At 41.3% G+C, this 26,111-nt stretch overlaps 2 protein-coding genes and 1 long non-coding RNA gene across 16 annotated transcripts in view; 1 reads left to right on the top strand and 2 right to left on the bottom strand.

Moving 5' to 3' along the window:
* IGSF5 (immunoglobulin superfamily member 5) overlaps positions 1-16,577 on the bottom strand; it is a 41,738-nt gene extending 25,161 nt beyond the window's left edge. For 2 of the 6 annotated variants that reach the window (XM_082221339.1, XM_082221340.1), the window contains exons 1-2: positions 2,410-2,563; positions 705-1,025 (exon numbers count right to left, since the gene is read on the bottom strand). In XM_082221339.1, the coding sequence (XP_082077465.1) occupies positions 705-1,025; positions 2,410-2,518 (430 nt within the window). In that variant the 5' untranslated portion in view covers positions 2,519-2,563. Of the gene's footprint in view, positions 1-704; positions 1,026-2,409; positions 2,566-3,318; positions 3,399-5,541; positions 5,768-16,458 lie in introns of those variants that run through there. The other 4 variants (XM_082221338.1, XM_082221337.1, XM_082221336.1 and 1 more) reach the window with 4 other exon arrangements.
* On the top strand, positions 10,626-25,628 carry LOC309531699. 2 transcript variants are annotated; one of them, XR_014219374.1, is made up of 2 exons: positions 10,626-11,595; positions 25,139-25,628. It is a non-coding gene; the product is annotated as an uncharacterized lncRNA (long non-coding RNA). The 2 variants fall into 2 exon arrangements; XR_014219375.1 differs by having other exon boundaries at positions 10,626-11,628.
* On the bottom strand, positions 15,543-25,142 carry B3GALT5 (beta-1,3-galactosyltransferase 5). Of its 8 annotated transcripts, none has more exons than XM_082221355.1 (4): positions 24,918-25,142; positions 21,867-21,985; positions 18,668-18,735; positions 15,543-17,062 (listed from the first exon to the last, which is right to left on the bottom strand). In XM_082221355.1, the coding sequence occupies exon 4, from the start codon at positions 17,060-17,062 to the stop codon at positions 16,097-16,099; it is 966 nt and encodes a 321-aa protein (XP_082077481.1). In that variant the 5' UTR covers positions 18,668-18,735; positions 21,867-21,985; positions 24,918-25,142; the 3' UTR covers positions 15,543-16,096. The 8 variants fall into 8 exon arrangements, with proteins under 8 accessions (XP_082077481.1, XP_082077480.1, XP_082077479.1 ...); XM_082221354.1 differs by lacking the exon at positions 24,918-25,142 and adding an exon at positions 22,264-24,023; XM_082221353.1 differs by lacking the exons at positions 21,867-21,985; positions 24,918-25,142 and adding an exon at positions 20,433-21,022.
* Positions 25,629-26,111: the final 483 nt, after the last annotated feature.

Genomic DNA, 26,111 nt, shown 5'->3' with positions numbered 1-26,111 from the left:
AAAAACACATGTCAACTACATACCCACCAACAGTTCTGATTTGACCAGGGCACCCCAGAATTGTAGTTTACAGATTGTGGCTTCTGAATGGATGTCTCATTTTTGGTGCCAAGCTCTCGCACAAGTCAGCTATTTCCCATGAGAGCTCAGCACCAAAAGAGGCACATTTTTCACGCAAATGAAGGCAGCCGAGCTGGAGCCCATGGAGGAGGTACTGGTGGTATAAACCAGGATGCCCCAGCCAGACCCAAAGGCCATGCCTGCTCTGCCTGATGCTGTCCCTGCCAGAGGCATAAAAGAAGCCAACAAAGATGAAGATGATGACAGGGAAGAGGAGGTGAAGGTGCTGGCCTGCCGCTTCCTGAGGGAGCTGCTGCCAGCAACAGAGACATGGGACTGGGAAGCCTCAATTGGCTTGCATGGGAGCACAGCACCAAAGGACCTGCAGCCCAATTTTAATTGTCAGAATGTTGGAGGGTATACAACTGAAAATTATGCTATTCGTCTACCAAAGTGCTTTGTAGTCCACAAAGGCTTGCGCTGCAGCACATCTATTAGTGTTTAAATGCCACAATACTGTTTAAAGTGCTGAGAGAAGGAAGTATAGAAGGAATAGGAAAGAGCAATCTCAGTATGAATTACTCTTGCAATTGGCCTAAATGTTTTTTCCTTAAAACTGAAGGATGACAAAAAGGCATACACACCTTGAACAGAAAGAAATGCGTATTTATCTTCCTGAAAGTTCTGGAGGCTGCATTTTATTTCTCCAGAATCATGTAGCTGGACATCAAAAATCTTGAGTCCGGAGGTGAACTCGGTACCATTGTGAAAACCATCCTGATTGTATTTCACATTTGTTATAACAGGTGTTCCGTTACCCAGTACAGTCAATATAGGGGTTCCATTGAAAAGCCATATCAAAATCTTATACCCTTCTGACACTGTACAGTTAAAATGAGCCACTGAACCAGCAAGAATTGTTAAATTTCTGGGACCTTCTATGATGGAGTAGCCAAACCCAGTATCTGCAAAACAGGAGAGGGGGGGGGAAATCACTCAGGAACTGAAACTAAACCAACACCAAAGTCAATAAGGGTGTTTCTAGCTTATCTTACAAAATCATCATGATAACAGTTAAAAAAATCAATGTATATAGGTCTGACATCACCCTTCCGCATAAATACATGAGGAGCATTAAACGTCCATGTGAACAAAAAAATGAAGGAGGCATTTAAGTTGGTTAATGTACTGGTAACACAGATTAATGCCAGATAGTGTGTACAACGTCTGAAGAACCTTTGCTGTGAACATTCGAAACAAAAGCTATCGGTCGTCTTGTATTGTAACTTTGCCCTGTGCTTGAAAACAGAGGGAAGGTCTTGCCTCAGTTTAAGTTGACAGCAGTTGCTTAATGAATCCCAGAGTTTTGGTTTGAAGCATTCCCATTTTGGACCTAAACTGGTTTTAAACAACCAGGTGCCTAGAAGCAGATTCATCCTATCCTGAGAATACAGCGGTACCTCGGGTTAAGAATTTAATTCGTTCTGGAGGTTTGTTCTTAATCTGAAACTGTTCTTAACCTGAAGCACCACTTTAGCTAGTGGGGCTGACTGCTGCCACCACGCTGCTGGAGCAAGATTTCTGTTCTCATCCTGAAGCAAAGTTCTTAACCCAAGGTACTATTTCTGGGTTAGTGGAGTCTGTAACCTGAAGCGTATGCAACCTGAAGCGTATGTAACCCGAGGTACCACTGTAGTTGTGGCTCATTTGGTAGCGCTGCCCTTGCCTGTTCCATTATAGAGCTTTCGGGATAAACATTTTGAATTTTCTTAATCCATCCTGTACAGCTTTGACACACTGATCTGCAAGAGTTAATTTTTCAAAGTTTTGTGCTCAGTTCTGTGGATTGATTGACAACGACTTTAATAAATCCTCATGTTGGCAAAACTGGGCTTAATCTTTTTTTTTTTTTTTTTACTTTCTTTAAAGAAATAATTACCAGAAAGGGCATGTGATTTTCCAAGAGCCAAGAATTGCACAACAGCCTAAATACTCTACAAGAGTCATTTGAATAGGTGGCATAGTAGCGTAATTCCCATCAGTGTGAACCAATTCCAGAACACTTCTCATTTTTTTTATTATCCTTTGCTAATGACCATACTCCAAGTATGTTGGCATTATAAGCCAAGATAATTACATTCTTTCCATCTTATTGTATAAACTACCCAAGGGACTTAAAGGGATCATCGTCTTTGTACTAAATTGTATTTTAATGCTCAAGGATCATAAGAAGTTTCAAAACTCACAAACTTGTATCAAAAAATTCACATGGGACACGAGCTATACAGCTACAGCAATGCAAAAAAAATGCAGACTGAGAAGTTGAAGAAATGAATCGCAAAGACACACCTACAGAGGTATAATAACCAGCTGATGTTAAAAATGTACACGTGACCTTTTGTTCTGAAGACTTCAAGGGAGGCTGTATCTTTGACATCTTTACTGACCCAAAGTGCATAGGGACTTGAGCTAGGATTTCAGCTTGAAATGCAGACTGCTGTACTGAAAGTACACTTCAGCTCTCAGTCAGTAGCTTGCTTTTCAAGGGATACCCTGTATTGTGTTCAATTTCCCTACTTTTCCTTGTGTCCTGAACATGCACATCTCTTACTTCAACTTGTCAGTCTTCAAGGGAGCTATTGCACTGCATTCTGCTTTGCATCTTTCCTGGCCTCCATGAAAACAGAGTGGAAGTCAAGTTAGAATTTATAATAGAAATTCAGAATGTTGACCTTCAATGTGCACACAAAGGGCTCGTCCATAGTGTAATTTAATGTAGATAGTAAGCTTTCTGTACTTCCCCCAATTCTCCATTATCCTTTGATGTTTTCCTCCAAATCTCCACTTCCCATACTTTCCCCTTCCTCAGTCCTGATTTTCTCATAACAGGGATACTCTGAAAAGGAGGGGGTATGAGAAAATCCAGACTTACTGAGGGGGAAGTGTGGGAAGGCAGTGATTTGGAGGAAAAAGTCATGTGGACAACAATTAATGGAGGTATAGGAAGCTTACTATCCATATTAAATGATTTCCATACGACATTTCAGTCTTGCATCGAGTAATATTTTGCATTTTCCTTCTCCCACTGAGAACTGGTAGGGAGGAAGGGGCTGGGTTGTTATTAAAATGTGACACCCTGAATGTGTGTGACAAATTTAGTTTTAGTATTTCAGCATTCTATAGAGTTACAGGTGGCCTAAGAAGTGCTAAGCAAACAAGTTACACTTTGGTTGGCAAATGAGAAAAGAGTAATAATACCTGTTAGCAAGACTAAAAAACTGAAAGCCAGCCAAATCCATTCCCGATATCTATCCATTTAGCAAGCTCTTCCAATGAACCTAAAAGAAGAGGACACCAGCTCATTGCTGTAAAACACATATTTTTTTTATCAAGTATTTCAAAGTTGCGAATCCAAAGACAAAAACAATCATGCTTCAAATGGACTGAACAACAACAAAGCAGTATATCTCCTAGATTATAAACAGAGAACCATACATATATGTGCAGTCACTAAATGACGTGTTTGACTATTAAGAAGAGATCACATCCTTCTGGAATGTGGTGAGCAGTTGTGAAAAAAAACACTCCTGGGCTGGATTCATGTAAGCATCCAATCTCTAAGATGTGTGAGATTCCAGGGGTCTTGGCAATGGCATGCTTTCCACAGGGCCTGTGTTCCCTTTTGGACAATTAGGCACAGTGGAGGCGGCAGTGTCTTTATGATATTTGGTTTATTTACACATATATACAACCTGAATCATAGAATCATAGAACTGTAGAGTGGGAAGGAACCCTGTGGATCATCTAGTCCAACCCCCTGCAATGCAGGAATAAGCAGCTGTCCCATACAGGGATTGAACCTACAACCTTGACGTTATCAGCACCATACTCTAACCAACTGAGCTATCCACGCTGGTCATCTACTGTGCAGAGAGGGTTCAGAGCATTCACATCTTAAAATTATTATTTGTTCCTCTCTCAGGAGCAGCAGGCTTAGGTCTACAAACAAGGGAACCTGCCTGCCCCATTTGCTCCAGCCAGCCCACTGGGAGTTCTGTTGGCCCCCTTTCTCTCTCACTTTTTCAGACCTCTTGCAAAACACCACAATTTTCCATCAGCCTACATAATCCAGCACTGGAATCTTAAACCTTTTCCTTCCCTGCAGCTGAAGGAGGAAGCCCTCCTGGTCCTGCAGTCTTGCCCTTTGATGGTTTCCTTGATGGGCCATCACTAGCCTTTGCGCCCTGCTAATAGCCCCTCTTAGCAGCTATGCCAGATTGGCCTAGGTTGTCAGCATAAACTAAATCCAGGGAGTTTTAGTGTTTGGCACAGTTTAATCAAACCTTATTTAATCCTAACTCTTACTAAATCCACAATACGAATGGCAACAAACCCTCAGCAAAGTGATCATTCACCTCCCACCATAAGCTACAAAAAATTCCTGCTGAAGTGTGTTTTCAAGAGCCAAGCTGCCACAAACTTTGATTGTCCAGACATGATTCCATATTTTTCCAGTGCTAAGAGATATCTATCCTAGCTGCTGATGTGATCAAGTCTTTTTAAGAATAGCAATCCTCATTCAAAGAAATGCCCAGAAGGGCTAAGCATAAATCAGATCTCAGTTCACGACAACTATTATTGCTGGTGTTGCTGTCTAATTGGTAAAAACCTACATTGCATAAAACAGCAAAAAGATGAGATTTATCAGTACAGAGGATGGGCGATACAATCCTATGCATGTATACTTGAATGTAAATGCTAACACCTCTGATTAAAAGAGACTCACTCCCTTGTAAGTATGCATAAGACTGTTGCCTGGAAATGTATTTCAGTGATGTAGGTGTCAAAAAGGGTTAGGGTTAGGGAAAGAGAGCCACAGGAACTTCCATCAAAACTAGGCCATAGTGGCTCAATTTTTTTTAGAAATGGAAAAAATGTTTTTCACAACAGAAAGCTACAATTATTTTGGGATAGCTTTACTCTCCTTATTTGAGGCAGGCGTTGCCATTGTGCTAAGCATCTCCTCTTGTACGATAACAGATCAACGTGCCCAATAGGGGTGGACTACCCAAGCTCATTTCCTGGGTTTTCATTAACCAAGAAGGATCATTTGCAGACTATTTCAGAGCTGTGGGATCAACAGAAAAATACGTTTCTATATAGTAGTTGCTCTCCACATGTGTTTGATCAGACATATAAATTAAAGCTGCAACTGTCAGCACTTTCACTAAGTTTTAAGCCCCATCATACACAGTAAACATACCTAAGACTGTGCCAAACAAGTAACATTCAAAAGTAGAAGCCTCTACACTATCGTACTTCCTACTTTCTGTTCACATTTGGATTTTGCTAACTTAACTTTGGAGAGCAAACATCCTTTTCTAAATATCATTACATAACCGCAGATTCTTTATCAGTAAACCCATTTTGCAGTCATTCACCCATATTAAATTGACTATCATAGGCTTGAGAGTTCCTTACCTTCTTACCAGTAGATTGTCACATGAAAAACCTTAGTCTCTTCTGAGAAAGAAAATCTGTTCATTGCTGTCTATTCCATCCAAGTAACTCCTCATATAGCCACACACCCAAATATTCCGATTAACTCTCAACTGGCTTCTATATCATTCCTCTGGAAGGCCCCACACAAAGCATTTCCTGCAACTTCTGGTTTCTGAGGTGGCTTTTGTGCGACTCTGTTTGCAGTGACCTTTTATCTCATAAAAAGATATGACTCAGGTGTGCAACCAATGAACATATTCCATGGTTTTTAATAATTAACAGATGCCATCAAAACATAAAGTAAAAAGGCAGGTACAGGACCAACCAAATAGGTGTGGAAACGACGACACCTATTGCCGTAATGAAGCAATGTGCAGCTCAGCAGGCACCAGGAGATTCTTTTTAAAAGGGAGGAAGCAAAATGATCAAACCTTGCTCTAGCACTTTCATGACTAGTATGGCATGTGAAAAATTCAGCTGTTGCCACTTTCCCCCTTACTGCATCTCTATGTGGGAAGAGAACATACTCTATCTGCTATATTGCTACCTAACACTCTATACTGTATTAAAGTCACAAGAACCCTGTTAGGGGAGGTAGGAGGGACATAACAACCTTCATGTGTTCCCCCATACTTTGCAGAACTGCCTCAATTGCTACTGAGGAAAATAATGAATCCCTCAGTTTGCCCCAACATTCTCTTCGCCATGGTCCTCTGCTGTGCAGTAGGAAAAGGTAGAGTAAAGAAGTAGTACAAGCCAAAGACTTGGTGGTACCTTGGTTTTCGAACATAATCCATTCTGGAAGTCTGTTCAATTTCTGAAACATTCGAAAACCGAAAGCGGAAGCCTCAAAACACAAGCCTCAACACAGAAAACTCAAAACAAAAGCCACGTTTCCTGTTCGAGTTCTGAGGCGCATTCGAAAACCGAGGCACTTACTTCCGGGTTTTTGGCATTCGAGTTCCAAAATGTTTGAGTACAGAGGCGTTCAAAAACCGAGGTACCACTGTACAACCCTTAGCTGCATCTCAGATCCTGGAGGGCTTCCATCTTTTTCAAAGCTGCTAAGGGTGGGGGCCTAATGGCCAAAGAGTGGGCTTCACACAATTCATGCTACAATCAGGCCACTAGTGAAGTGAAACAATAAAGTGCCAGGCTCCCCAAACTCCAGAGAAGCCAAATCACAAACTACTGAGCATTTCAAAAGCACATCATTACACATGCATGAGATGCATATAAATTCTTTTTATTGATTGTTTTCATTTTTATTTTTATTTCTTACCTGCTCTTCACCACAAGGTCCCAGGATGGGTTGCAACAGTAAAATATATAATCATAAAACAACTGCAACCATAAAACTAGTGCAAAACACAATTAAAGAGGACTCCCTCAGGAGGTTGTAGACTCTCCTTTGTTGGAGGTTTTAAAGCAGAGGTTGGATAGCCATCTCTCAGGGATGCTTTAGTGGAGTTTCCTACATTGGGGGTGGAGTAGATGCCCTTCTCGCACCCCCGGATCCTTTCCAACTCTACAATTCTATGATTCTAGAAGCAGGTTGATATTAAAAACAATTCCATTTTATTTTTATAAATATAATCCACCCCCTTTCTTTTTTCTTTTCTTCTCCCCCTAATGCCTCAACAAATGAAATGGATTTGTAAAAATGTTACATGGGGGGAAAAATACGAGGCACTACACTTCTGTAAAACAAGAAAATCCTGAATAAAATATATATTTTTAAAAAAACACAAAAAAGTTTTTTCAAAAAATTGTTAAGAAAGTGAAATATTTAGGAATTTGGCTGTTGGTGAGAAATCTCAATTTATTTCAAAATACCGTATTTTTTGCACCATAACACTCACTTTTTTCCTCCTAGAAAGTAAGGGGAAATGTCTGTGCGTGTTATGGAGGAAATGCCTACGGGCGGCATGCCTACGGATTTTCCTCCTCTAAAAATACGTGCGTGTTATGGTCGGGTGCATGTTATAGAGCGAAAAATACGGTAATTGTATTAAATTGTGGAAAGAGATTAAAAAAGAGTTGGAGATTTGGGGAAGAATGAAGCTTACCCTATTGGGTAGAATTTCAGCCATTTCAGCCATTAAAATGAATGTATTGGCAAATAAATAAATAATAATAAATAATAATAATACAAACAGTTTAAAAACATTTCACCTATAAAAAGTTTTTTAATAGTTCCAGTGCAGATGCAGACTGTGGTAAGATTTCCACATAAAAGGTTTGTTGAAAGAGGAAGGTCCTCAGTAGGTTTCGAAGACAACAGAAATGATACCTGTCTGATATTAAATGGCAGAGGGTGAGATTCCAAAGGGAAGGGGCTACCATATTAAAGGTCCAATTCCTTTATTGTGCAGGATGGACCTCTTAATAAGGCGGAATCTGCAGAAGGCCCCTATCTGCAGAGCTCAGTGATCAATTAGGTATATAAGGGGTGAGATGACCTAGGGCTTTGTACCCCAGATCCAACACCTTGAACTTAACTCATACCTTTAATTGGCAGCCAGTGCAATTATTTCAGCAGTGCCCTAATATGCTGATGATTGCTGAATTACAATCAGCATAAGATGATTGCATAAGAACATAACCTACGTACATAAAAAGAGAAAAATGTGCAGGCAATATTCCACCCAATCATTCTTCAAGACTCAAGCCGGTTCCCACATTCCATTTTGGCAGGGAATGAGGTGAGTCACAGCCCAAGACACAATTCTATTGTTCAGAAATGGAGCTTGCTGGTTCGTTTTGAAAGTCATTTTTTTATTCTCTCCCACATGATGGAACTGAAAGCAGCTCAAAGAAAACAGTGGAAGAATCCAGGATTTTAACCTGAATGCCACCTCACCAGACAAAAAATAGCAGCAAAGACAGGACTCGGTCCTCTAATGCAGGTCTTATTCGGACGGTATGGATTTATCATTTTACTTTTGAAACATTGAAAAATTGACTTGCCTGTGTCAATACAATATATTACTCCAAACAGGGGCGGGGAGCTGTGACTATGGCTGAGTGGGAGATGGTTTTCATTCAGGGTAGTCTTCTGTTAGCAGGGAAGGAGACTATTGGATTCCCAGCCAGAAACGCCCCATACAGAATACACCCACACACTCTATCTGGTCCCTGAAATAGTCCTATACAAATTACGCACTTCAAAAGAGTACACTGTGGCCTCCCTCCATGTGTCCTTTTAATTATGCATTCATGAAGAGTTGTGCTCGTGATGGTATTAAGCAATCTCTAGTTTTCTTCTTATCCTTCAAGGATAAGGGTCATGGGTTCGAGCCCAATGTTGGGCGAAAGTTTCCTACACTGCAGAATGTTGGAATAATGACTCTCACAGTCCCTTGAAACTTGACTATACAGTACTGTGATTCTATATGTGATGCCACTTTCCAGACTGTTTGCACCTATAAAAGTTTCAGGGTGGCATACTGCTTTGTCTCATAGCTTCCTATTAAAACCCTGTAATTTTTTCTATCACAAATGTTCCAGGATGTGCAAGGCAGGGGGTTGTTCTGCTTTTGGTTCTGTGCCAGAGTGCCCTTTCCAAAGGCAGTAATGTGGTAGCACTGGGGACTCATCACAGAACAATTAATAAAGTGGAAGATGTGTGGACATTCCAGTATAAATCCACCAGTAAATTGTATTCTGTTAATCAAAGAGCTGGTTGGTTGCTTTTGCAAGTGCTCGACTATAGTTCTGGTAAATGCTCCAGGATGAATCACGAAATCATAGAATTGTAGAGTTGGAAGGAACCCTGAGGGCCATCTAGTCCAATCCCCTGCAAGGCAGGAATCTCATCTGAAGCATCCGTGACAGATGGCCACCCAACCTCTGCTTAAAACCCTCCAAGGAAGGAGAGTCCACCATCTTCCAAGCGAGTCCGTTCCAATGTCAAAGAGGAAGTTCCTCCTGATGTTTAGTCAAAATCTTCTTTCTTGTAACTTGAATCCATTGGTTCAGAACCTACCCTCTAGAGCAGGAGAAAACAAGCCTGCACCATCTTCCATTTGACAGCCCTTTAGATATTTGAAGATGGCTATCATATCATATGTTCTGTTAACCTTTGTAGTAAAGTTCCTACAGGAGCTCCTAAACTGCAATTCCTATTGGCTAAAATCATGGTAGGTGGCTCTATCCTTCCTGGTTGAAATCATTATTTGGATGGAGGTTTGAGTCACTGTAGCAGCTAGGAGTTTGCTTGCACCTGTGATTGGCTGGCACTATAGAGACTAAAGGGAGCTACAGGACCAGAAGCTCAATCAAGACTTAAAGGTGATTTGGGACCAATCTTTGCTGCCTCCTGCTGGTTGGAATACAAATTTACTGTTGGCACGGGTTAGCTGAAGCATCTGCAATGCACCAAAATGCGCTGCTGACACTTGCTGGAAAATTTACGTTGCAGGGTTCTCATGTTTTGCATCTTTATGGAACATGTAAAGCCATCACACTGACTGCATCCTTGAATGAACTTTGAATAAAGCCCAAAGGACATGGACATCTGGTTGGTACATTTAGACCTGGTGGACAGTTTTGTTGGTTTTTTTAAAATAATATTTATTAGAGTTTCAAAAAAGTTACAGAAAAGAGAAAAAGGAAAAAAAAGAAAAAAGGAAGAAAATAAATAAATAAAAAGGAGAGCAGAAAATACAAAATACAAGAAAATATAAACAATTAAGAACATTTCCATCTTTCCATGTCTTATCTTTCATTTACTTGTTTCCCTGACCTCCTCACACCTCCCTTTTTTGTATTCTAGTTCAATTAAGTATTTCAGCAAATCCTTTCCGCTTGGTTTTTATCCTAATAATTTATCTTAGTGTACTATAATTTTACATTCTCGTTTCACCACTTAAAAAATCAATTTTTACCTAATCTTTTATATCATTTCTGCTAAAACCACATTGCTTCATTCCAACATCCTTCTAGCATTCCTGGATCTTGCAATGTTTCTGTAAATAAATTTTAAATTTTCTGGTGGACAGTTTTGAGCAGGGCAGACCAAGACATTTAACACCTGAGGCAGATCCCAAATGACACCCCAACCCCCACTAGGGAAGGTCTAGATCAGGGACAAGGGGGCAGGCAGGGAAGAAAGATCAACATTGGGATCTTCTGCCCTGGGTGGACCCTCACCTTGCCTCATAGGTTGGCTGGCCCTGGTTTTGAGCATGGGGATGACTTTATGATTTTTGCTATCTTTCTTGCTAGTGCTGCTGTTGTTTATTATCCTGCTGTTTAATCAGATACCAGGTATGTGGGGCGGGGGGAGATTGCTACTCAGTCATCCAAACTGGGGGCTCAGGTTTTTCTGTGTGTGTATGCTTGAGCCAGATCCAGATATCAAAAGAAAATAACTGCTAGACACTGATCTAAGGGTTAAACTGAAAATGTAGCACATTTAAAGTTTCCTATATTGAACTGACTCTACTTGCTGAAAGTAAAACTAACTTGTGGCAGGACTGGGGGTGATACACCAGAATGACAGAAATAAGCTCCAAGAAGTTTGCATGGACTACAGAGTGAATCCACTGGGACTTAACAGCTACTAGAAGTATTATGTGCTAATCCTTCAAATATTGAAAAGGAGCATAGCAGGCATTATTTCAAAAGCGACACCTGAAGCAAATCCATATGTTGAGGAAGAAAATACATAATGCAGTGTTTCTTCAAAGGGATGAGTCCTCCAAGACAGATTCTCTATCAAGCTTCTCAGTAAATGATTGGTGGGTTATATTTAGCCATCTCACAAATAATAAGGGAACAGAGGTTATGTTAGTCACAGCATTATGATGCCATGTGCGAGGAAGCATAAGCCATTCAAATGACTTCACGATTACCATTGTGTGAACCAGGAGAGCAAGACTTCACTTGCTTGCTCCACTTATACTGTCAAACCCCATGGCAGCCTCTCCCCAGTGGCATTTGTGCATTTGGAAGGATGTCTGCAGCCTGCCCTATGAGAGAATGCTGGTCCCATGAGCTGGATTTTTCAGATGTGATGGTGGGCAAAGAGTAAGCAAGTGCTCCTGACTTAGAGGATCGTAGGTGAATGCTCAAATAGGGCTTAGGTTACAGGACTACTGGGAAGAAACCTACAATGGTTGATCAGACCTTTAAGAAAATATGTAAAATTCAGCTATTACCCAGATCTGTCTCCATCATTAGGTCAAACACACTGGTGCTGTGAAGAGTTGTTCCAGCACAGGCATGGCCAAACTTGGCCCTCCAGCTGTTTTGGGACTACGATTCCCATCATCCCTGACCACTGGTCCTGTTAGCTAGGGATGATGGGAGTTGTAGTCCCAAAACAGCTGGAGGGCCAAGTTTGGCCATGCCTGTTCTATTTTTTTTTTATTAATATGATATTTATCGAAAATTTTTGAAATTACAAAGAAAAACAAAGCAGAAAAAATATAGAAAAAAACAAAGAAAAAACAAACCACCTCAAACAATACAAATTCAAAAAACAAAAATACACCGCAAACAAACAAAAATAAATCCATCATTCTCAAATCCTCAACTCTCATTACCTTCTTTCTTTGACCTCCTCCTCCTCCCTTTTTTGTATCCTGGTTAATAATTATGCAGCAAATCCTTTCCATATTTCATAGTATTCTGTCATTACGTTACCTTAATCTATTTTCATCTTATCTTATAGAGAACCTTAAAAACTTAAAACTTCAATCTTATTTTAACCGACTTCTCACAACCATAATATTCTTACCTAATTCTTTAAACATTTTTACTAGAGCCAAATAATTTCGTTCCAACATTTTTCTAACATTCATCAATTTTATAAAACAATCCTGATAATAAAAAGAGAAATAAAAACAATCCAATCTTCATCCAGCGTCCCTTCCTCCTGGTCCTGGGTTTTGTCAGTCCTTTTTATCCCATCGATCTAGCGCATTAACCTGGCAACCTTATATCCGAGGCCCTTAAATCTCTTCCATGTCCCTTCCGCAGCTCTTCTTCATATTCTCCTTTCACTCGTGGGAACTCCAGCTTGGTGATGTTTTTGACCCTTTTCAACAAATCAGCCCCTTTTCCATAGTCCAGACTCAACTCCATATGGTATTTAAGAAGATGTTTCAGAACCCCTCCGAAATTGAGAGCCCCCACAGCTCCAAACATCTCATGGCCCATTGCCAGACTCGGAAAATCCAAACATCCTTGCATAGGGGGGTCTATCCAACCCCCCATTTCCAGACCAGTCCAAACTTTATCTTTCCAAATCTGGCTTTTTCCAAGTTCATTTGTCAAATCCAAAAGCTCTTGTTCCTGCAAGGCCGCAGCTCCCTCCATCTCTGGCGCCCAAGATTCAGCAACATCCTCTTCTCTTCTCTCATCTGCTGTCAGGACACACTCCTGATCTAATTCCTGGGTGGGCTCCACATAGTTTCCCACTGCCTGTTCAAAAATTCTGGCCGCATTAGTCATCAAATCCATCTTCTCACTTAACTGTTCCAGTAGGGCACTTGTTTTACAGACAGCACACAACAGAGCCTCTGAATACATTGTCCTACAAGGTCACAAGTCCATTCCCACGATTGTAATCTGAGACAGCTGCAAGCTCCCTGGCATTAGTTACAGTTTCACAGTCTCCCTCTAGGGGGAGAACTTCTATTTGTTCTTGCAACAAGGTATCCTTTTTGAGATATTTTGTCGATATTTGTTCCTTTAAAGTGCGAAAGGAAACAATGGAATCACTATGTTTCTCTTCCTTTAACTATCTGTCAAAAACGTTTGTCTCTGGTCAATGAGCTTCAAAACGTCAGTCCTGACACCCCGCTCCAGGATCAGGACGGTGGAAAGTTACTTTACTTTAAACTCACTTCTGCAGGTTTAAACAGTCCAAAAAAGATCCCCCTTCTTCTCCTGCTGCCGAAGGGGGGTTCAACAATTTTAAATGATGAAAGCCAATCCTTTAGAAGCGATTTTCTGAGCTCTAGTTTATGTTGTCTTTGCTTTACTCTGTCTACAAAGAAACGGAAGGCTGACTTCCTGTTTAGACCTTCCCGTTTCAGTACCAAATTAAAGTACATTTTTAAGTCCAATTCCTTTCTTCTCGCAAATCCTTATTTAAAATCCGATTGTTCAAAGTTTAAGTACTCACGGGTGCTTATTTTAGAAGCCAAATTGTCCCAGGAAAAAGGCAGCGCTCTCCGGCAACGGCTGTGCGGCTTCGCTCCATGGAAATAGCAGTTGACTCACAGCACCGTGCCACTTCCCCTTCTTCACTTCGGAGCCCGTTAGTGGGTTCCTTTGCGGGTTGGGGGGGGCGCTAAGGGTGCCCGCTGAGTCCCATGTTCACAGGCTTCATCTGCCTGTGATTTTTAGCTGGGTCCCCGCTTCGCCGTAGCGGAAAAGACCTGTTTTCCACCGTAGCGGAAAAGACCCGTTTCACGCAGAGCTAGTCCCTCCAGTTCAGAGGGAGTCCGCCATTGCCAATGGTGCCACCCCGGAAGTCTGGCCATGCCTGTTCTAGCAGCACACAGTGCTTGCTCTTTGCATGCATGCATGTGTGCAGGCTTGTAGGTGATTGGCCATCAGAAACAGGCTGAAAATGGACTCTAGAGATGGAGTGAATGATAGATGGAGGAGGAGGCAAAGAGAGTATGGCTGTTGGTTGAGAGGGTAGCAGGTGATATAAGTGATAAATAGTAGGCATTAGTCAATACTTTGATTTCAACAGGTGCACTTCTGTTAAAATCAGTGGGACTTTAAAGTGCTTAATTCAGAAGCGTTGCACTCAGACTTAGTGAATAAACTGTAAGTGGCAGAAGGCAGTTGCCTTTGGATAAGTACATGAAACGGAAAGCTTGTATAACATGGTAGATTAATCTGGGCTTTTCAATACTTTCCCTCCCTTTATTTTCTTTTTGCTCTCGTAATGACAGCCTACCTAACGTACCTTCCCTACCAACAGCAATTTTCTATGTACAACACCTGCTTTGCGTTGGAATTCCACACACACAGAGAGTGCAGTTTATTGAACTGCATCAGATGCCACTTTCACAAGTCCCCTGAATGGCTTATAGCTTCTCAGGGGGAGCTGCTTTCAGAGAGGAGTCTTTGAAACTCCTTTGGCTTTTTTACTAGGTATGTCAGAAGGCATCGTTCTCCATTCCACTCCGATTTGGTTGCATGCAGTGCTGTTTTTGTTTCACTACAGTTCATCTTCTGCCAAAAAATATATTATGAGTCTTCTTGTCTGTTGTCTCAAAATTTACAGAATTAGTTAATTATCTAAAATAATAAAATAATACATAAAATAATACACAAGAGGTCTGGAATGTGGCAACACAAGAACAGGCCTTTTCTGCAGTGGCTCCCCACTTGTGGAATATTCTCCCCAAGGAGGCCTATCTGGCACCTTCATTACATATCCTTAGGTGCCAGGTGAAAATATTTCTCTATAACTAGGTCTTTGGCTGCTTAAACAATCTATGACCTTTTAAATATGTTTGTGAGATGGGGTTATTGGTTTGTTATTGCTGTTTTGTTATGTATTTTGTGTTCTCATTTTGTGTTTTTATGTTGCAAACCACCCTGTGATCTTCAGATGAAGGGCAGTATACAAATTTAATAAATAATAATAAGATAAGTCACATTTTTGTAACTAATTGCATAATTACAGTGTTATGAAGTTATGCCACACCATAGATATACAAAGAAAATGCAAGGCAAATGGGAGAAAACTCATTATGTTTCATTTGTGGACTGAAAACGATAGCAAATACCACATATATTCTGTGGATTCATTTATGTTGCAGAAGTGGAACAAATAAGCAAATATCAGCAAATTCTGCTTCCGTCAAAATTCTCTGACATCATGACTTACAACACGCCCCCTTTGGATCCTACTCTTTGATCAGAAAGAAAGGAATGAAGTGTCTCAATACTACCACAAGTGAATTGATCACAATTAGCTGTATGAGCCACCGGGAGAATGTGTGCACAAACCTTGTGAAACAAAGTTGTTTCACTCATTAACTTTATTAAAACTCAGGGGCTGAACAGTGCCTGTTTAAAGAGCTAGTCAACAACCTTGAAGATGAGTATGGTGACTCATTATATTGCTATGAAGTGTGCCCACTACCAGAGCAACTCTCCTGCTGCACAGCCTACTATGGAACTAGAGTGGCCAGATACAAAGGAGGGCAGGGCTCCTGCACCATTAATAATTGTGGAGAAGATGGAACTTCAGCACGTAAGGCTCATGAAGCTTCTTCAGAAAGGTACACCTGCTGAAATTCCTTGTTCAAAACTATCCATCAGTTCAGGAGCCCTATCCTCTTTGGCACACTACTGCAATGGGTTTTTCAAGCTGTTTACCTGGGAGTAAGCATTACGGAACACAATGAGACTTACTCCTAAGCAAACAAGCATAGGCTTGGGTTTTAAAAAGCAATGTCAGCATCTTCTTATCTAAAATAGGTTTGATGTCAGTATCTAAGCAAAAATTTCAGGATTTATGTTCTATGCAGTTTTGTGCCTCTGTTGAAACCTATCAGCCACCTGGATAGGTCCCTGGATGACAATTTTCATCCAAGGACCTCTCCAGTGCATTCCAGTAGATAAGATTCTCATGAGGTCTGACAAAGTGGCTTGTCACAATTTTCCTAAAACGACAAGCAGAAAATACAAGCCCCTCTGGGAAGAATGTTTGTTCTGAATGAAGTTCTTCCAGTTTGATGTTGAGTTTAGCGAGGCACATGCCTACAAAAACATCCTCTAGTTTAAAATAAGGAACTTCTTTGGCAATTTTATACACACTACTAGCAACATCTGCAGACAAAACATAACCAGTCCCTGAACAAAATGGAGGGTACAAGTTTCCTGAATATTCTTCTTCACTCACATACCACTTACTTATCAGTTTTCGTATTGGATGCTCATTCTCTTTTAAAAAGCCAGTGAAGAAGCTAACCTTCTTATTTTTCTTTAGAAGAAGTTCAGTGAGATAGTAGGTATTCACAAACATATCTGAGTCTGTTTTCATCACAAAGCTGGTTTGTGGGCAGAATTTGTGAATCCATTCAAGGCCCATAATAGTCTTCAATGTTAAATTGTAGTAGGAATCTAGAAAATCCTTCTGGATAATGTCTCTGTGTTTTTTGTTCTCATCATCAATAGCACGCTGGTCAACATCAGTGAGAGTACTTCCCAGGAGAAAATAGGTCACAATACGTTTGTTGTCTATTTTTCTTTCTCTGCCCCATGTCTCACGGATAGCCATCCGGGCTTTGGATTGTTTGTGAGATGATGTCACAAGAATGACCAGGAATGGTGGATTCCGTCTGCAATTCATATGAGGCCTCCTTAAAAAACGTCCATCTCTCTTAAAGGGAAAGAATTCGTGCTTCGTCTCACAGAATATACAGATTTCGAAAGTGCACAGCTTGGCATATAAACAGAGAAAACAAACCAAAGCCATAGTGAAAACAAACATCCTTGCAAGTCTCTTGGAAGCCATCTGAAAGAAAGAAAAGGAAATGCTATGTGGATATTTCTAGCAAATCAGTGTAGTGGGGAGATTACATTCCTACAGGCACGGTAAATAGGCATTCTGTATGTCAAAGAGCTGGCCTTAAATGTGACTAGCAGCTGGAACCAACCTGTAAGAATTTTAGTAAAAACTGAACTTGAGATTTTTCTTTGGGAATAGTCTTGAAGACGTAACATTGTGCTGTGTATATGCAGCCTTGCATGTTTCCAGTCAGTAGATGGAAGGGTTGAGAGTAACAGATTACAGGATAAAATATACTTTGTGGTTTCCCACCTAAGCTGCGCCCCTTCCTCCTGCACATTCACTCTCTTCTCCCTCTTTCTTGCACAAGGATACCACAAAGGTAGCTCCAATCATATAGTGTACAATTTGTAGTCATCCTTGTGAATACGTAGCAGCTGTAAGCAAACAGCCTGCTTTGCTTTATTTCTGTGTTTTATTTTCCCCCCTTAAAGCAATGCTAGTGATGTATGAATGAGATAGAATGGGTAGTGAAGCTGAGGAACTTCAGGCAGCTCCAGCTTCCAAGCTTTATAAACTGATATCCCAACCCATTTTATTTTTTAAAACCTATCATGTTGGGCTAATCCAACTCCCTGGGCTTACACCACCGCAGGTGCACCTTGCTTCCTGAGCTCTGAAGAGAGAATCACACTATCCATGGATGCTCTTTTCTCTCTGGGCTCTGAATTCCACGCACATCCCCTGCCTGTGTCGGCTCAAGCGCCTTTCAGAGCCATTGATAATGCAGGGATGTCTTCTCCGGTCTGGACAAGAAAATTGTAGCCAGGGTGTCCACAGTCCATTTAAACTTTCTCAAAAACTCTTCTCTCTTTTAAAATCATTTCTCTTTCCACCCTATGTCCCCCTGAAGAGGGATAAAAATAGGCAAACTGAATAGTCTGGTGGGTGCAATCCCCTCGCCCAGCTGCTCATATAAAATATGACAGCTCCTTTGAAGTGCCCCCTGTAAGAGCTAGGCAGGAAGGAACTGAAAGGGAAGGGCTGTTATCTTAGTCTCGTGAACACTTGTTCAAATCTGATTGGTCAAATCTAGTGGAGCGAGCAGAAGATCCATGGATCTCCTCCTCCACTTCAGGAAAAAGGAAATCTGCCTCCCTGTTCTCCTGGTGTTAAAGGCTCTTTGCATCCCAATGCGATTTCCCCTTATTTTTGCCTAGGAAGTTGAAAGTGTCAGAGAATTTACATAGGGAATATTTCGTGCAAATAGCTTCTCACCTGAAAGTAAGCAACTTGTGGCTTTATTGCCTCAAACAGTTGGAGGCAATAAAACCCAGCAATGCTTCTGAATGCTATGGGGAGTGAAATTAGCTTGATCCAGCAAGCTCTTCTTATGTTTTTATATTGATGGCACTGTTTTTTGTTTTTTTCTTTAAACACAGCTGTCACTATCTGGTTCTAAATATTCCCTTAGTCATCTACTGAACAAAGTACTAGTTTATTTTATTCATATACTGCCTGGTTGTAAACAGAGCCTCTAAGCAATTCACAAAAACTAAAAACTGGAGCCCAGATAATCCTCCCCTGCGTGTGTTTGCAGATTTACCTTACCTTTAATGGATGCTTGAATTTCCTGAGGAGAAAGAAAGTTTTGGCTCCAAGACAGCAGCTGATAAAATCTAGAACAAGAAAAGTGTTGGTGAACTCCAAATGCAATTCTGTTCCCATAAGCAAAATGAACACGTATCTCCTTAAATGTGTTGATAAACATTTCCAACAAGCAAACTTGAAAATGGGCACACATTCCCTTTACATTCTTCTTGGTCTTAACATTCCCTGCCCCCCAAAGGCAAGGCTACTTTATTTTTATTTTTTTTAATTTGTCATTTATTTCTTCTTCTAATAATTATAGTTTCTAATGTCAGCTTCCTTCATTATCACTATTATTATCGTTAATAATAATTACTATTACTACTATTATTATTTCCAGGGTGGCAAACACATTAACAATAATATCACTAATTATATTCTAAAAGCATTAAAAAAAACCACGTCTAACAACAGTTTAAAAGAAAACATTCTACCAGCCGATAATTTCAGGGTTGCCAGGATCAGGACTGCTCAACATTCCTATGCCTGGGCAAACAGAAATGTTTCCAAATTCCCTCAGAAAGTCAGTTAGGTGGGATGAAGTGATTGACAGCACTAAATATTTCCACATTTATCCTGTTCCTCAAAATTGTAAAATAAACCTGTCTTTGAGAAAAGTCCAGGGCCTGTCACAATCTTCTTAAGGCAAAACTCATTTTGGCAGGGGCTGAACATCTCCCCTTCCCAACTGGAAAATACTCCTTACATGTCCCATCAGCAGGGCGGCCATATTGCCAAGCAGTCTGGGCTTCCCTGTCTCCAGTCCTCCCCACCCAACCAGGGCCCATTTCCACCATTAGCAAGACCAAATGCCCACCTGGGGTGGTGTGTGTATTTATATAAGTATGTATATATGTATGTATTTTTAAAAAAATATCAGAAGCTGATCTGTGAGATATAAGTGCCTGGTCCTTCTGTGAGAAACTCCTGGTAGCACTTTTCAAGACTTTGTTTGGCACTGGGAGGGGGGGAAGTGTACAAGTCGTAGAGATTACAAATAATAAAAGGGATGCATTTGTTGTCTCCAGAAGGGGCTTGCTAGTTCATTTCTATTTTTATTTATTTTTTGGGACTTCCCTTGTGAGAGAAAGATTGCTACCCATAGGAAACAACATAGAAATGCATAATTTTTAGCATAGCTGCAATTGGGCAGTAGAATTCCCCCCCCCCCCCAGGTAACAGTAAGGGAAACAGTAAGGAAGTTTGTGCTTTCCCTCCCCCAGTTCTTATTTTTCATGCAAAGAATATTGGTCTTATTATTTTCATATATTTGTTGCCCGAGGCCCAGGGCAAATGTACCCAGCTGCCCCCTGCCCAGGCCTGCTTTTGCAATCAACTCTACAGGCCTCACCACCACCACTTTCTGCATTTCCCTTTTTCAAAAAGACGTCAGCAAGCATATGTACTTAAAGACTCAGGATTGTTAAGGAGCTCTCGATGCTGCGATAGTGGCTGTTATTAAAACTACTACACTCCATTTTGTCATGTTTTGCCAATGGCTGGTTTGCCTTCCAGTTAAAAAAAAAATAGCCCACATGGCCTAAATAAAGCTTCTTTATTTATTAATTAAATTTATTAATTAAATTAAATTCCTCTCAAAAGAGCCCGATGCAGCCTCCTGCTCCGCAGAGCTGTGTGCAACCTCAGACGTAATGTGCTTTTGCTCCACCACAGCACCCCTGGCACAACCGTACTAAGTCAACCCTCAAACTGAGCAGGGTCTCACCTCTACCCTTTCCCGTCATCTCCGCCATTTCCTGTCTCTAGGGTGAGAATCAGCTTTATTTCTCTCACAGCAACAGGCTTAATGGCAGAATATGACCTGAAGTCTTTGCCTGTACAACCCCCAACCTGCGTGCCTTAGAAAAGACAGGAAATACTTTAGAGGAAACCACAGCCTTTGCAACTGAGTGGAAAGCGACAGTACTTCACAGTGCAGTCCTATACATGTTTTCTCAGAAGCAAGGCCCATTGTGTTCTGTGGGCTTACTCTCAGGAAAGAAATGCAGCCGTAAACTTCTTACAATATATAAAATTGCCTTGAATTTTTAATTAGCCTTTTGAGAGTCCAACTATACGTTACGTGCAAAAGTACCCAAAAGCCACTCTGACGGGCTGGGCTTGGAGTGAGAAGTCAGCAGGAAGCAGTTGATTAGTTCTTTCACAACCTACCTTTTTTGCCTTTGTAGATGTGTTTGTAATATGGCTTCCTTTCATGGGGGAAAAATTGCGCAGCTTCTTAAGTTTAATGTTTGCAATGGGCCGTGTTTGTGCATGAGGTGTGCATGTGTTTCCAGCCCTGTGGAATGTTTCCTATGCTTACAGGCACATTGGTGTTGGAGAGGTAAGGGTGCAAAGTGCACCTTTGAACATATATACGGAGGGATTGTTGTCTGGTTAGGCATTTCTGGGGATTTAGCAAGGTATTAAGGAGATTAGGAGTTCTGAGTTACATTTACATCTAGTAACAATGGTTTGGGGCTATGCAAACTGCGTGGTTAGGAAGGGCTGTCTTGTGTGGTCTCTCACATGCTGCTAACAGCAGAGGTATTGATAGGGAAGATGTGGAAAAATAAAATAATGGATATAATATTAGCGAACAAAATTATGAGATATAAGCAATTAAGGGAAGGAAGGAAACAATCAGCATAGATCTTTAGACTACACTGAACACCATTCATTTTTACACAAGGATTGTACATTGTGTATTTCTGACATCCTAAGAAAATTGAGGGTCAGTTTAAAATAGGAGGAAAGCTGGTGCACTTGGATGCTCATGTGGCGCAATGGTTCAGTGTGTCTAGGAGTTAACCAGAAGATTGGTGGTTTGAGCCCACCCAGGGATGGCTGTGGGAAGGATTCCGGCATTGCAGGGGGTTGGTCTAGATGACCCTTGGGACCCCTTCCATCTCTGCAATTCTATGATTCTAAGATGCACAGAGGATCAAAATTATAACTCTTTTATTAGATCCATGGCACAGAAAATACTAAGATACCTTGCCTGGCAAAGAGGAACAATTAGAGTGTATGCAAATATAAACTTTACTTTTCTTGCTCTCACTGGTAGCATGCAGAAAGAAGACAGGATTCCCTATAAACATAAGAAACCCTCCACATGGCAGAGAGGGAGAGGAGGGGTAAATGTAACTGACTGACTTACCCAGGGGATCATGTAGAAAAGCTACCACTAAGCCTGCAGGAGACTTGCAAGTTCTGGGTCTGAAATGAGAGACTTGATGGCAGGGTCGTCCTAGTGGTTTTCAAAGGGGGAGGAGAAATCTAGAAATACAACAAAGCAAAATTACTTTTATAACCTTAGCAACTGAATTTTCTGGAGAACCATTTTTAAGAGCCAATGCAGAATAGTAGTTATACGAAGCATCTACCGGTACTTAGTTAAAACAACTAACTGAACAATCTCTAAATTTGATAATGTCAGATAATTTCATTGTTAGCTATATCCCAGATCTTTACCAACCAGACATAAACAGGCAGAATATCTGTTTCTAGGACTTGGCAGCAGTCAGTAAACAAACAAACAAACAAAAATTCTTTACCTTCATCCTTCTTAACCCGTATCCAGTACAAATGTGCACCAGCCACAAATTTAGTTCAGACCCCGACTTGGCACTCTTCCTTTCACAGCTGCAACTACTGTAAAAGACTGGCTTCTTTTACCAAGTTTACCAGCAGTTCGGTCTATGGCAATACAGGTTTCTGCAAAGCCCTAGTAAAAATTTAATTCCCCCACCCCCATCTCAAAACCACACTTTTTCTGTCGTCTACACAATTGTAACTTATTTCATTTTAGAGAGCCCCTGGAGACATTTCTGTCAATCTTTCATTCCCTGGCTAATAAGCTCTCTGTACTGTTAGACAATCCAAATCCTATGCTATGGATATCCCTCTCATCCATCTCTAGGCAGAGGACTCAAGTAAAAAATTCATTCATTTTACAAGTGATAGCTCGACAGTTTCACAGGATCCCTACTCCCTCCTGATATCATGAAGACAGCCACGATACAGTTGCTAGCATATAGCCATAGTACAACATTAGTAGCTATGCCTCAGGGTAGACCTCCTGGCCTGGTAGACCTATCTGAATCAGATATGTGCTCTGAGCATACTCAGAACTGTTTCCTTGAAGTCCACACTTCACAGCTTGTAGCATATTCTGGTAACCTGGAAGGAAGCAAGGGCGTATTTGCTACTTTGAGAAACTTCGCTCTTCCTGTTTAGCACTTGTGACCTTGCGTGTGAGAGAACCACGATGGTGGATACTGTTAGAATTCCTGCTTCATGATTGCAGTCATGGGATTTTTGTCTTTCACATGACAGTATATGTTTTGACTCCACAGAGTGGGAAGTGACGAAGACAGGATGTTTGTGTTACTGTGCTCCATGAAGTGGGACTATTGTCCTTTGTTCTTTTTCTCTTTGCTGTCTGATGCTAGAGAGAGAGGGAGCCATGTTACAGTGCTCCGTGTGTGTTTATATGTCAATAAAGCAGATTAGCCAAAATGCTGAGTTGCTGAGGTCTGTTACGCAACTACACCTACTCTGCAGATCCCTAAGTGTGCCGGTGTCGGTTGGCATTGGTCGCTGTGATGTTCGGGCTGAAGAAAGCTTTTGAAGCTCCTGAACGATTGACCAGGAGGAAGAGAACATGCCAGTCGGGCATGTGTCTCTACCAGGGTCCTACTCAAGTGTAGGCTGAACTCCTGACAGATACATCTGGTTCACAGGCACTATAAAAGCAGGATGCTGGACTTGATGGTCCACTGGCCTGATCCAGCCAGCTCTTCTGGTTTCCTTATGATACTTAACTATATGTTAGACAATATGTTAGCTCCATATCAGAACTCTGAAGTGCAGGTTTCGTTTTTACACAAATGGACAGTGTAGTGGGGGAGAGGTGGTCCAGACTGGGACCTAACATGGAGGATAGACAGCTTTAAATTTTGCCTTTCCTGTGGTCCCAGTTCAGATAGGGGTGGGGGCTGCACCAGCTATTTATATAAGAAAAAATATCCTATGTGCTTCAATTGGAACTTTTATTCTTATTCAAATTACTGACATGATGAGAAGCCCATTCTGAGTCTTAACCATAGCCAGATGCAATGAGTTAAAGACCCCTACCTCAAATGCCAGGGTCCCAGTTGCGATCAGGAGCTCCACGCTGGCAATTTGTGCAATAAAACCCAAACCCTGTACTTAAGGGCACAGACATGGAGCTAACATGTTGTTTGATAGGAAGACTGAACAGGTTCACGGGTCACCTGGGCACCGTCTTCCCTGCTATGGTGAGATGTCTTGTATAACTGTTTAAATTGTAGTAATTCATAGAATCTCGTATTGTCTGGTTTGGTCTGGAGAGAGAGAACTTGCATTGCCTTTCCTGACAATCTTTTAGAACATAAAACGCAGGGATTTTCCATAAGGTTCTTCCCTCTGTCTATAAGAACTTGGAAGAGATGTTTGATTTCAGCATAATCAAGCCACTTTGTATATCCCTGTGGAACTAATCTCTACATATCTGGAAATAAATTGGAAGCGTCCACACGTGGACAAAGTCTGCTTTGCTATGGAGAGCCTTTTTTTTTAACCATGCCAAGCACTCCCCTAGATTGGTCATACAAAGGAATTCTGGCACACTAAACAGCATGTTTCACTCATGATTAGATTTGCTACTTGGCATGTATGTGAGCACATGTCGAAGATGTACGTTATAGATATTATTAAGGAAAATAAACACATTTTCAAATTGGGGCTCACTTGGATCAGGGTGAATGTAGATGTGTATGAAAAGGGTTGTTTAAGAGGTCTGCAGATTTAGATCCTGATGGGAAGGCAAGACTCTTGTGCTTTGTATAGGAAAACAGAATTGGCTGCAGGTGCCCCTTTTCTTCTCTCTACAATACTGTTCAACAAACTGCACCACTGGCCCAAATTCTCTCTTCCACACCACTGCTCGAGGCACAGGTGCTCTGTCCTCCAAGGCACTGAGCTGAACCCTAGTCTCAGACAATATGGAATATTTCATTTGAAAGAGCCAAATTATGCCATTCATCTTCTCTAGCCGGCAGAAAGAACTCTGCATGGTAGTCTGATTCTGCTTTCCTGATTATGGAAATCTGTTTGGAGAGCTCTCAGGAGTGAAAACCATGCACCAAAAAGAAAGAAAGACAATAGGTTTTTTTAGTTTCCTTACCTCCTTCTGCAATACATCTCTCCATTTCTCTAGCCATGTTGCCTGAAAGCTCCAGTGAGTTGTTAGATCTTCCCAGAAAACGGTTTGTGTCTCCTTCCCATTCCTATTTGATCAGTGACAATCTCCATGTGTTTACTGGACTGGGAGGGGCAAACACAGCATTTGTGCAGTAAAGGGAATCCAAGCAGTAGATTTCTCTTTCTTTCTTTCTCTCCCTCCAGGTAGCAGGCAGGACGGCCACCGCAGTCTGATCGTCAGCAAAAGCCAAGTTAGGAACTGTCTGCAAATGCTCTCTCTTTGTACTCAAGGAAAAAGGAAAAAACAAAGACAAGCAATTCCAGGCACACTCAGCTGTTGCTAGAGAACACAGAAATTTTAATTCTTTGAGAGACCAAATCCTTATGCCTTTCCACAGGAAAAGCAACAGCCACTAGCAGAGTAAAAGAGAACTTTGCAAAAATAGCCTCCGGGGTGTGAAAATGTCCCAGGCTTCTGGCAAGGCCAGGCAGACTTCAGTTTGTGGTACCTATATTGCTTATTTCAAGAATGCCTGGCTCCACCAACAAGGGCTAGGTGGGAAATAGCAGCTCAGATTGGCAGGCACACTCACAGAAGTAAGGGAAAGTGTCTACCTATGAGAGGGAGCTGTGTCCAAGAATTGATTTCAAAGCCACCACTGAGTTTATTATTAAACCCTTTCATACAAAATTCCACTCCCACTTTCCCCGAAGTATCCATTGTTTCAACAGCCTAGTTTTCGTTTGGGACATGTTTATTCTTACTAGTCTTGAACAATTGTGGGTCACACCAACTGCAAATCACCTAGTGATTGACCAGTAGGTCCCAGTCTACCTTTGACACCCCCCTTCCTGAGCTAGCGTGTTCTCAGACATAAAAGACATAAGGCTATGCACACATACCACACATTTAAAACATCCCCACAAAGAATCTGGGAACTGTAGTTTACCCTGCCCACTGCTGCCATTCCTGGTACCTTTAACAATCTACAGTTCCCAGGATTTGTGTTTGTGTGCTTTAAATGTGTCTTAGATGTATGCTGGGTAAGCTCATTTAGTGCTTCTTCCCCCGTCTATAATTGGAATGCACAACACTGACCAGAATAGGAATTAGTTTACAATTGCATCTCTTCCTTTTCCAGGTTGCACTGACCATATTCACACAGGTGTGCACACA

Source organism: Podarcis vaucheri (genome assembly GCF_965113315.1).
Source record: "Podarcis vaucheri genome assembly, chromosome: 4".
Classification (NCBI taxonomy): Eukaryota; Metazoa; Chordata; class Lepidosauria; order Squamata; family Lacertidae; genus Podarcis; species Podarcis vaucheri.
Note: the sequence above shows the minus strand (reverse complement) of the source record. Positions and strands in the feature narration are given on the sequence as shown.

Excerpts from the sequence above, each read along its gene's own strand:
- B3GALT5 (XM_082221351.1), bottom strand. The coding sequence starts at position 19,503 with ATGGTGGAAATGGGCCCTGGTTGGGTGGGGAGGACTGGAGACAGGGAA. Across the intron at positions 18,736-19,412 it reads CCGCCCTGCTGATGGGACAT|ATTTTATCAGCTGCTGTCTT; the intron begins GTAAGGAGTATT and ends TTCTTGTTCTAG. Across the intron at positions 17,063-18,667 it reads AATTCAAGCATCCATTAAAG|ATGGCTTCCAAGAGACTTGC; the intron begins GTAAGGTAAATC and ends TCTTTCTTTCAG.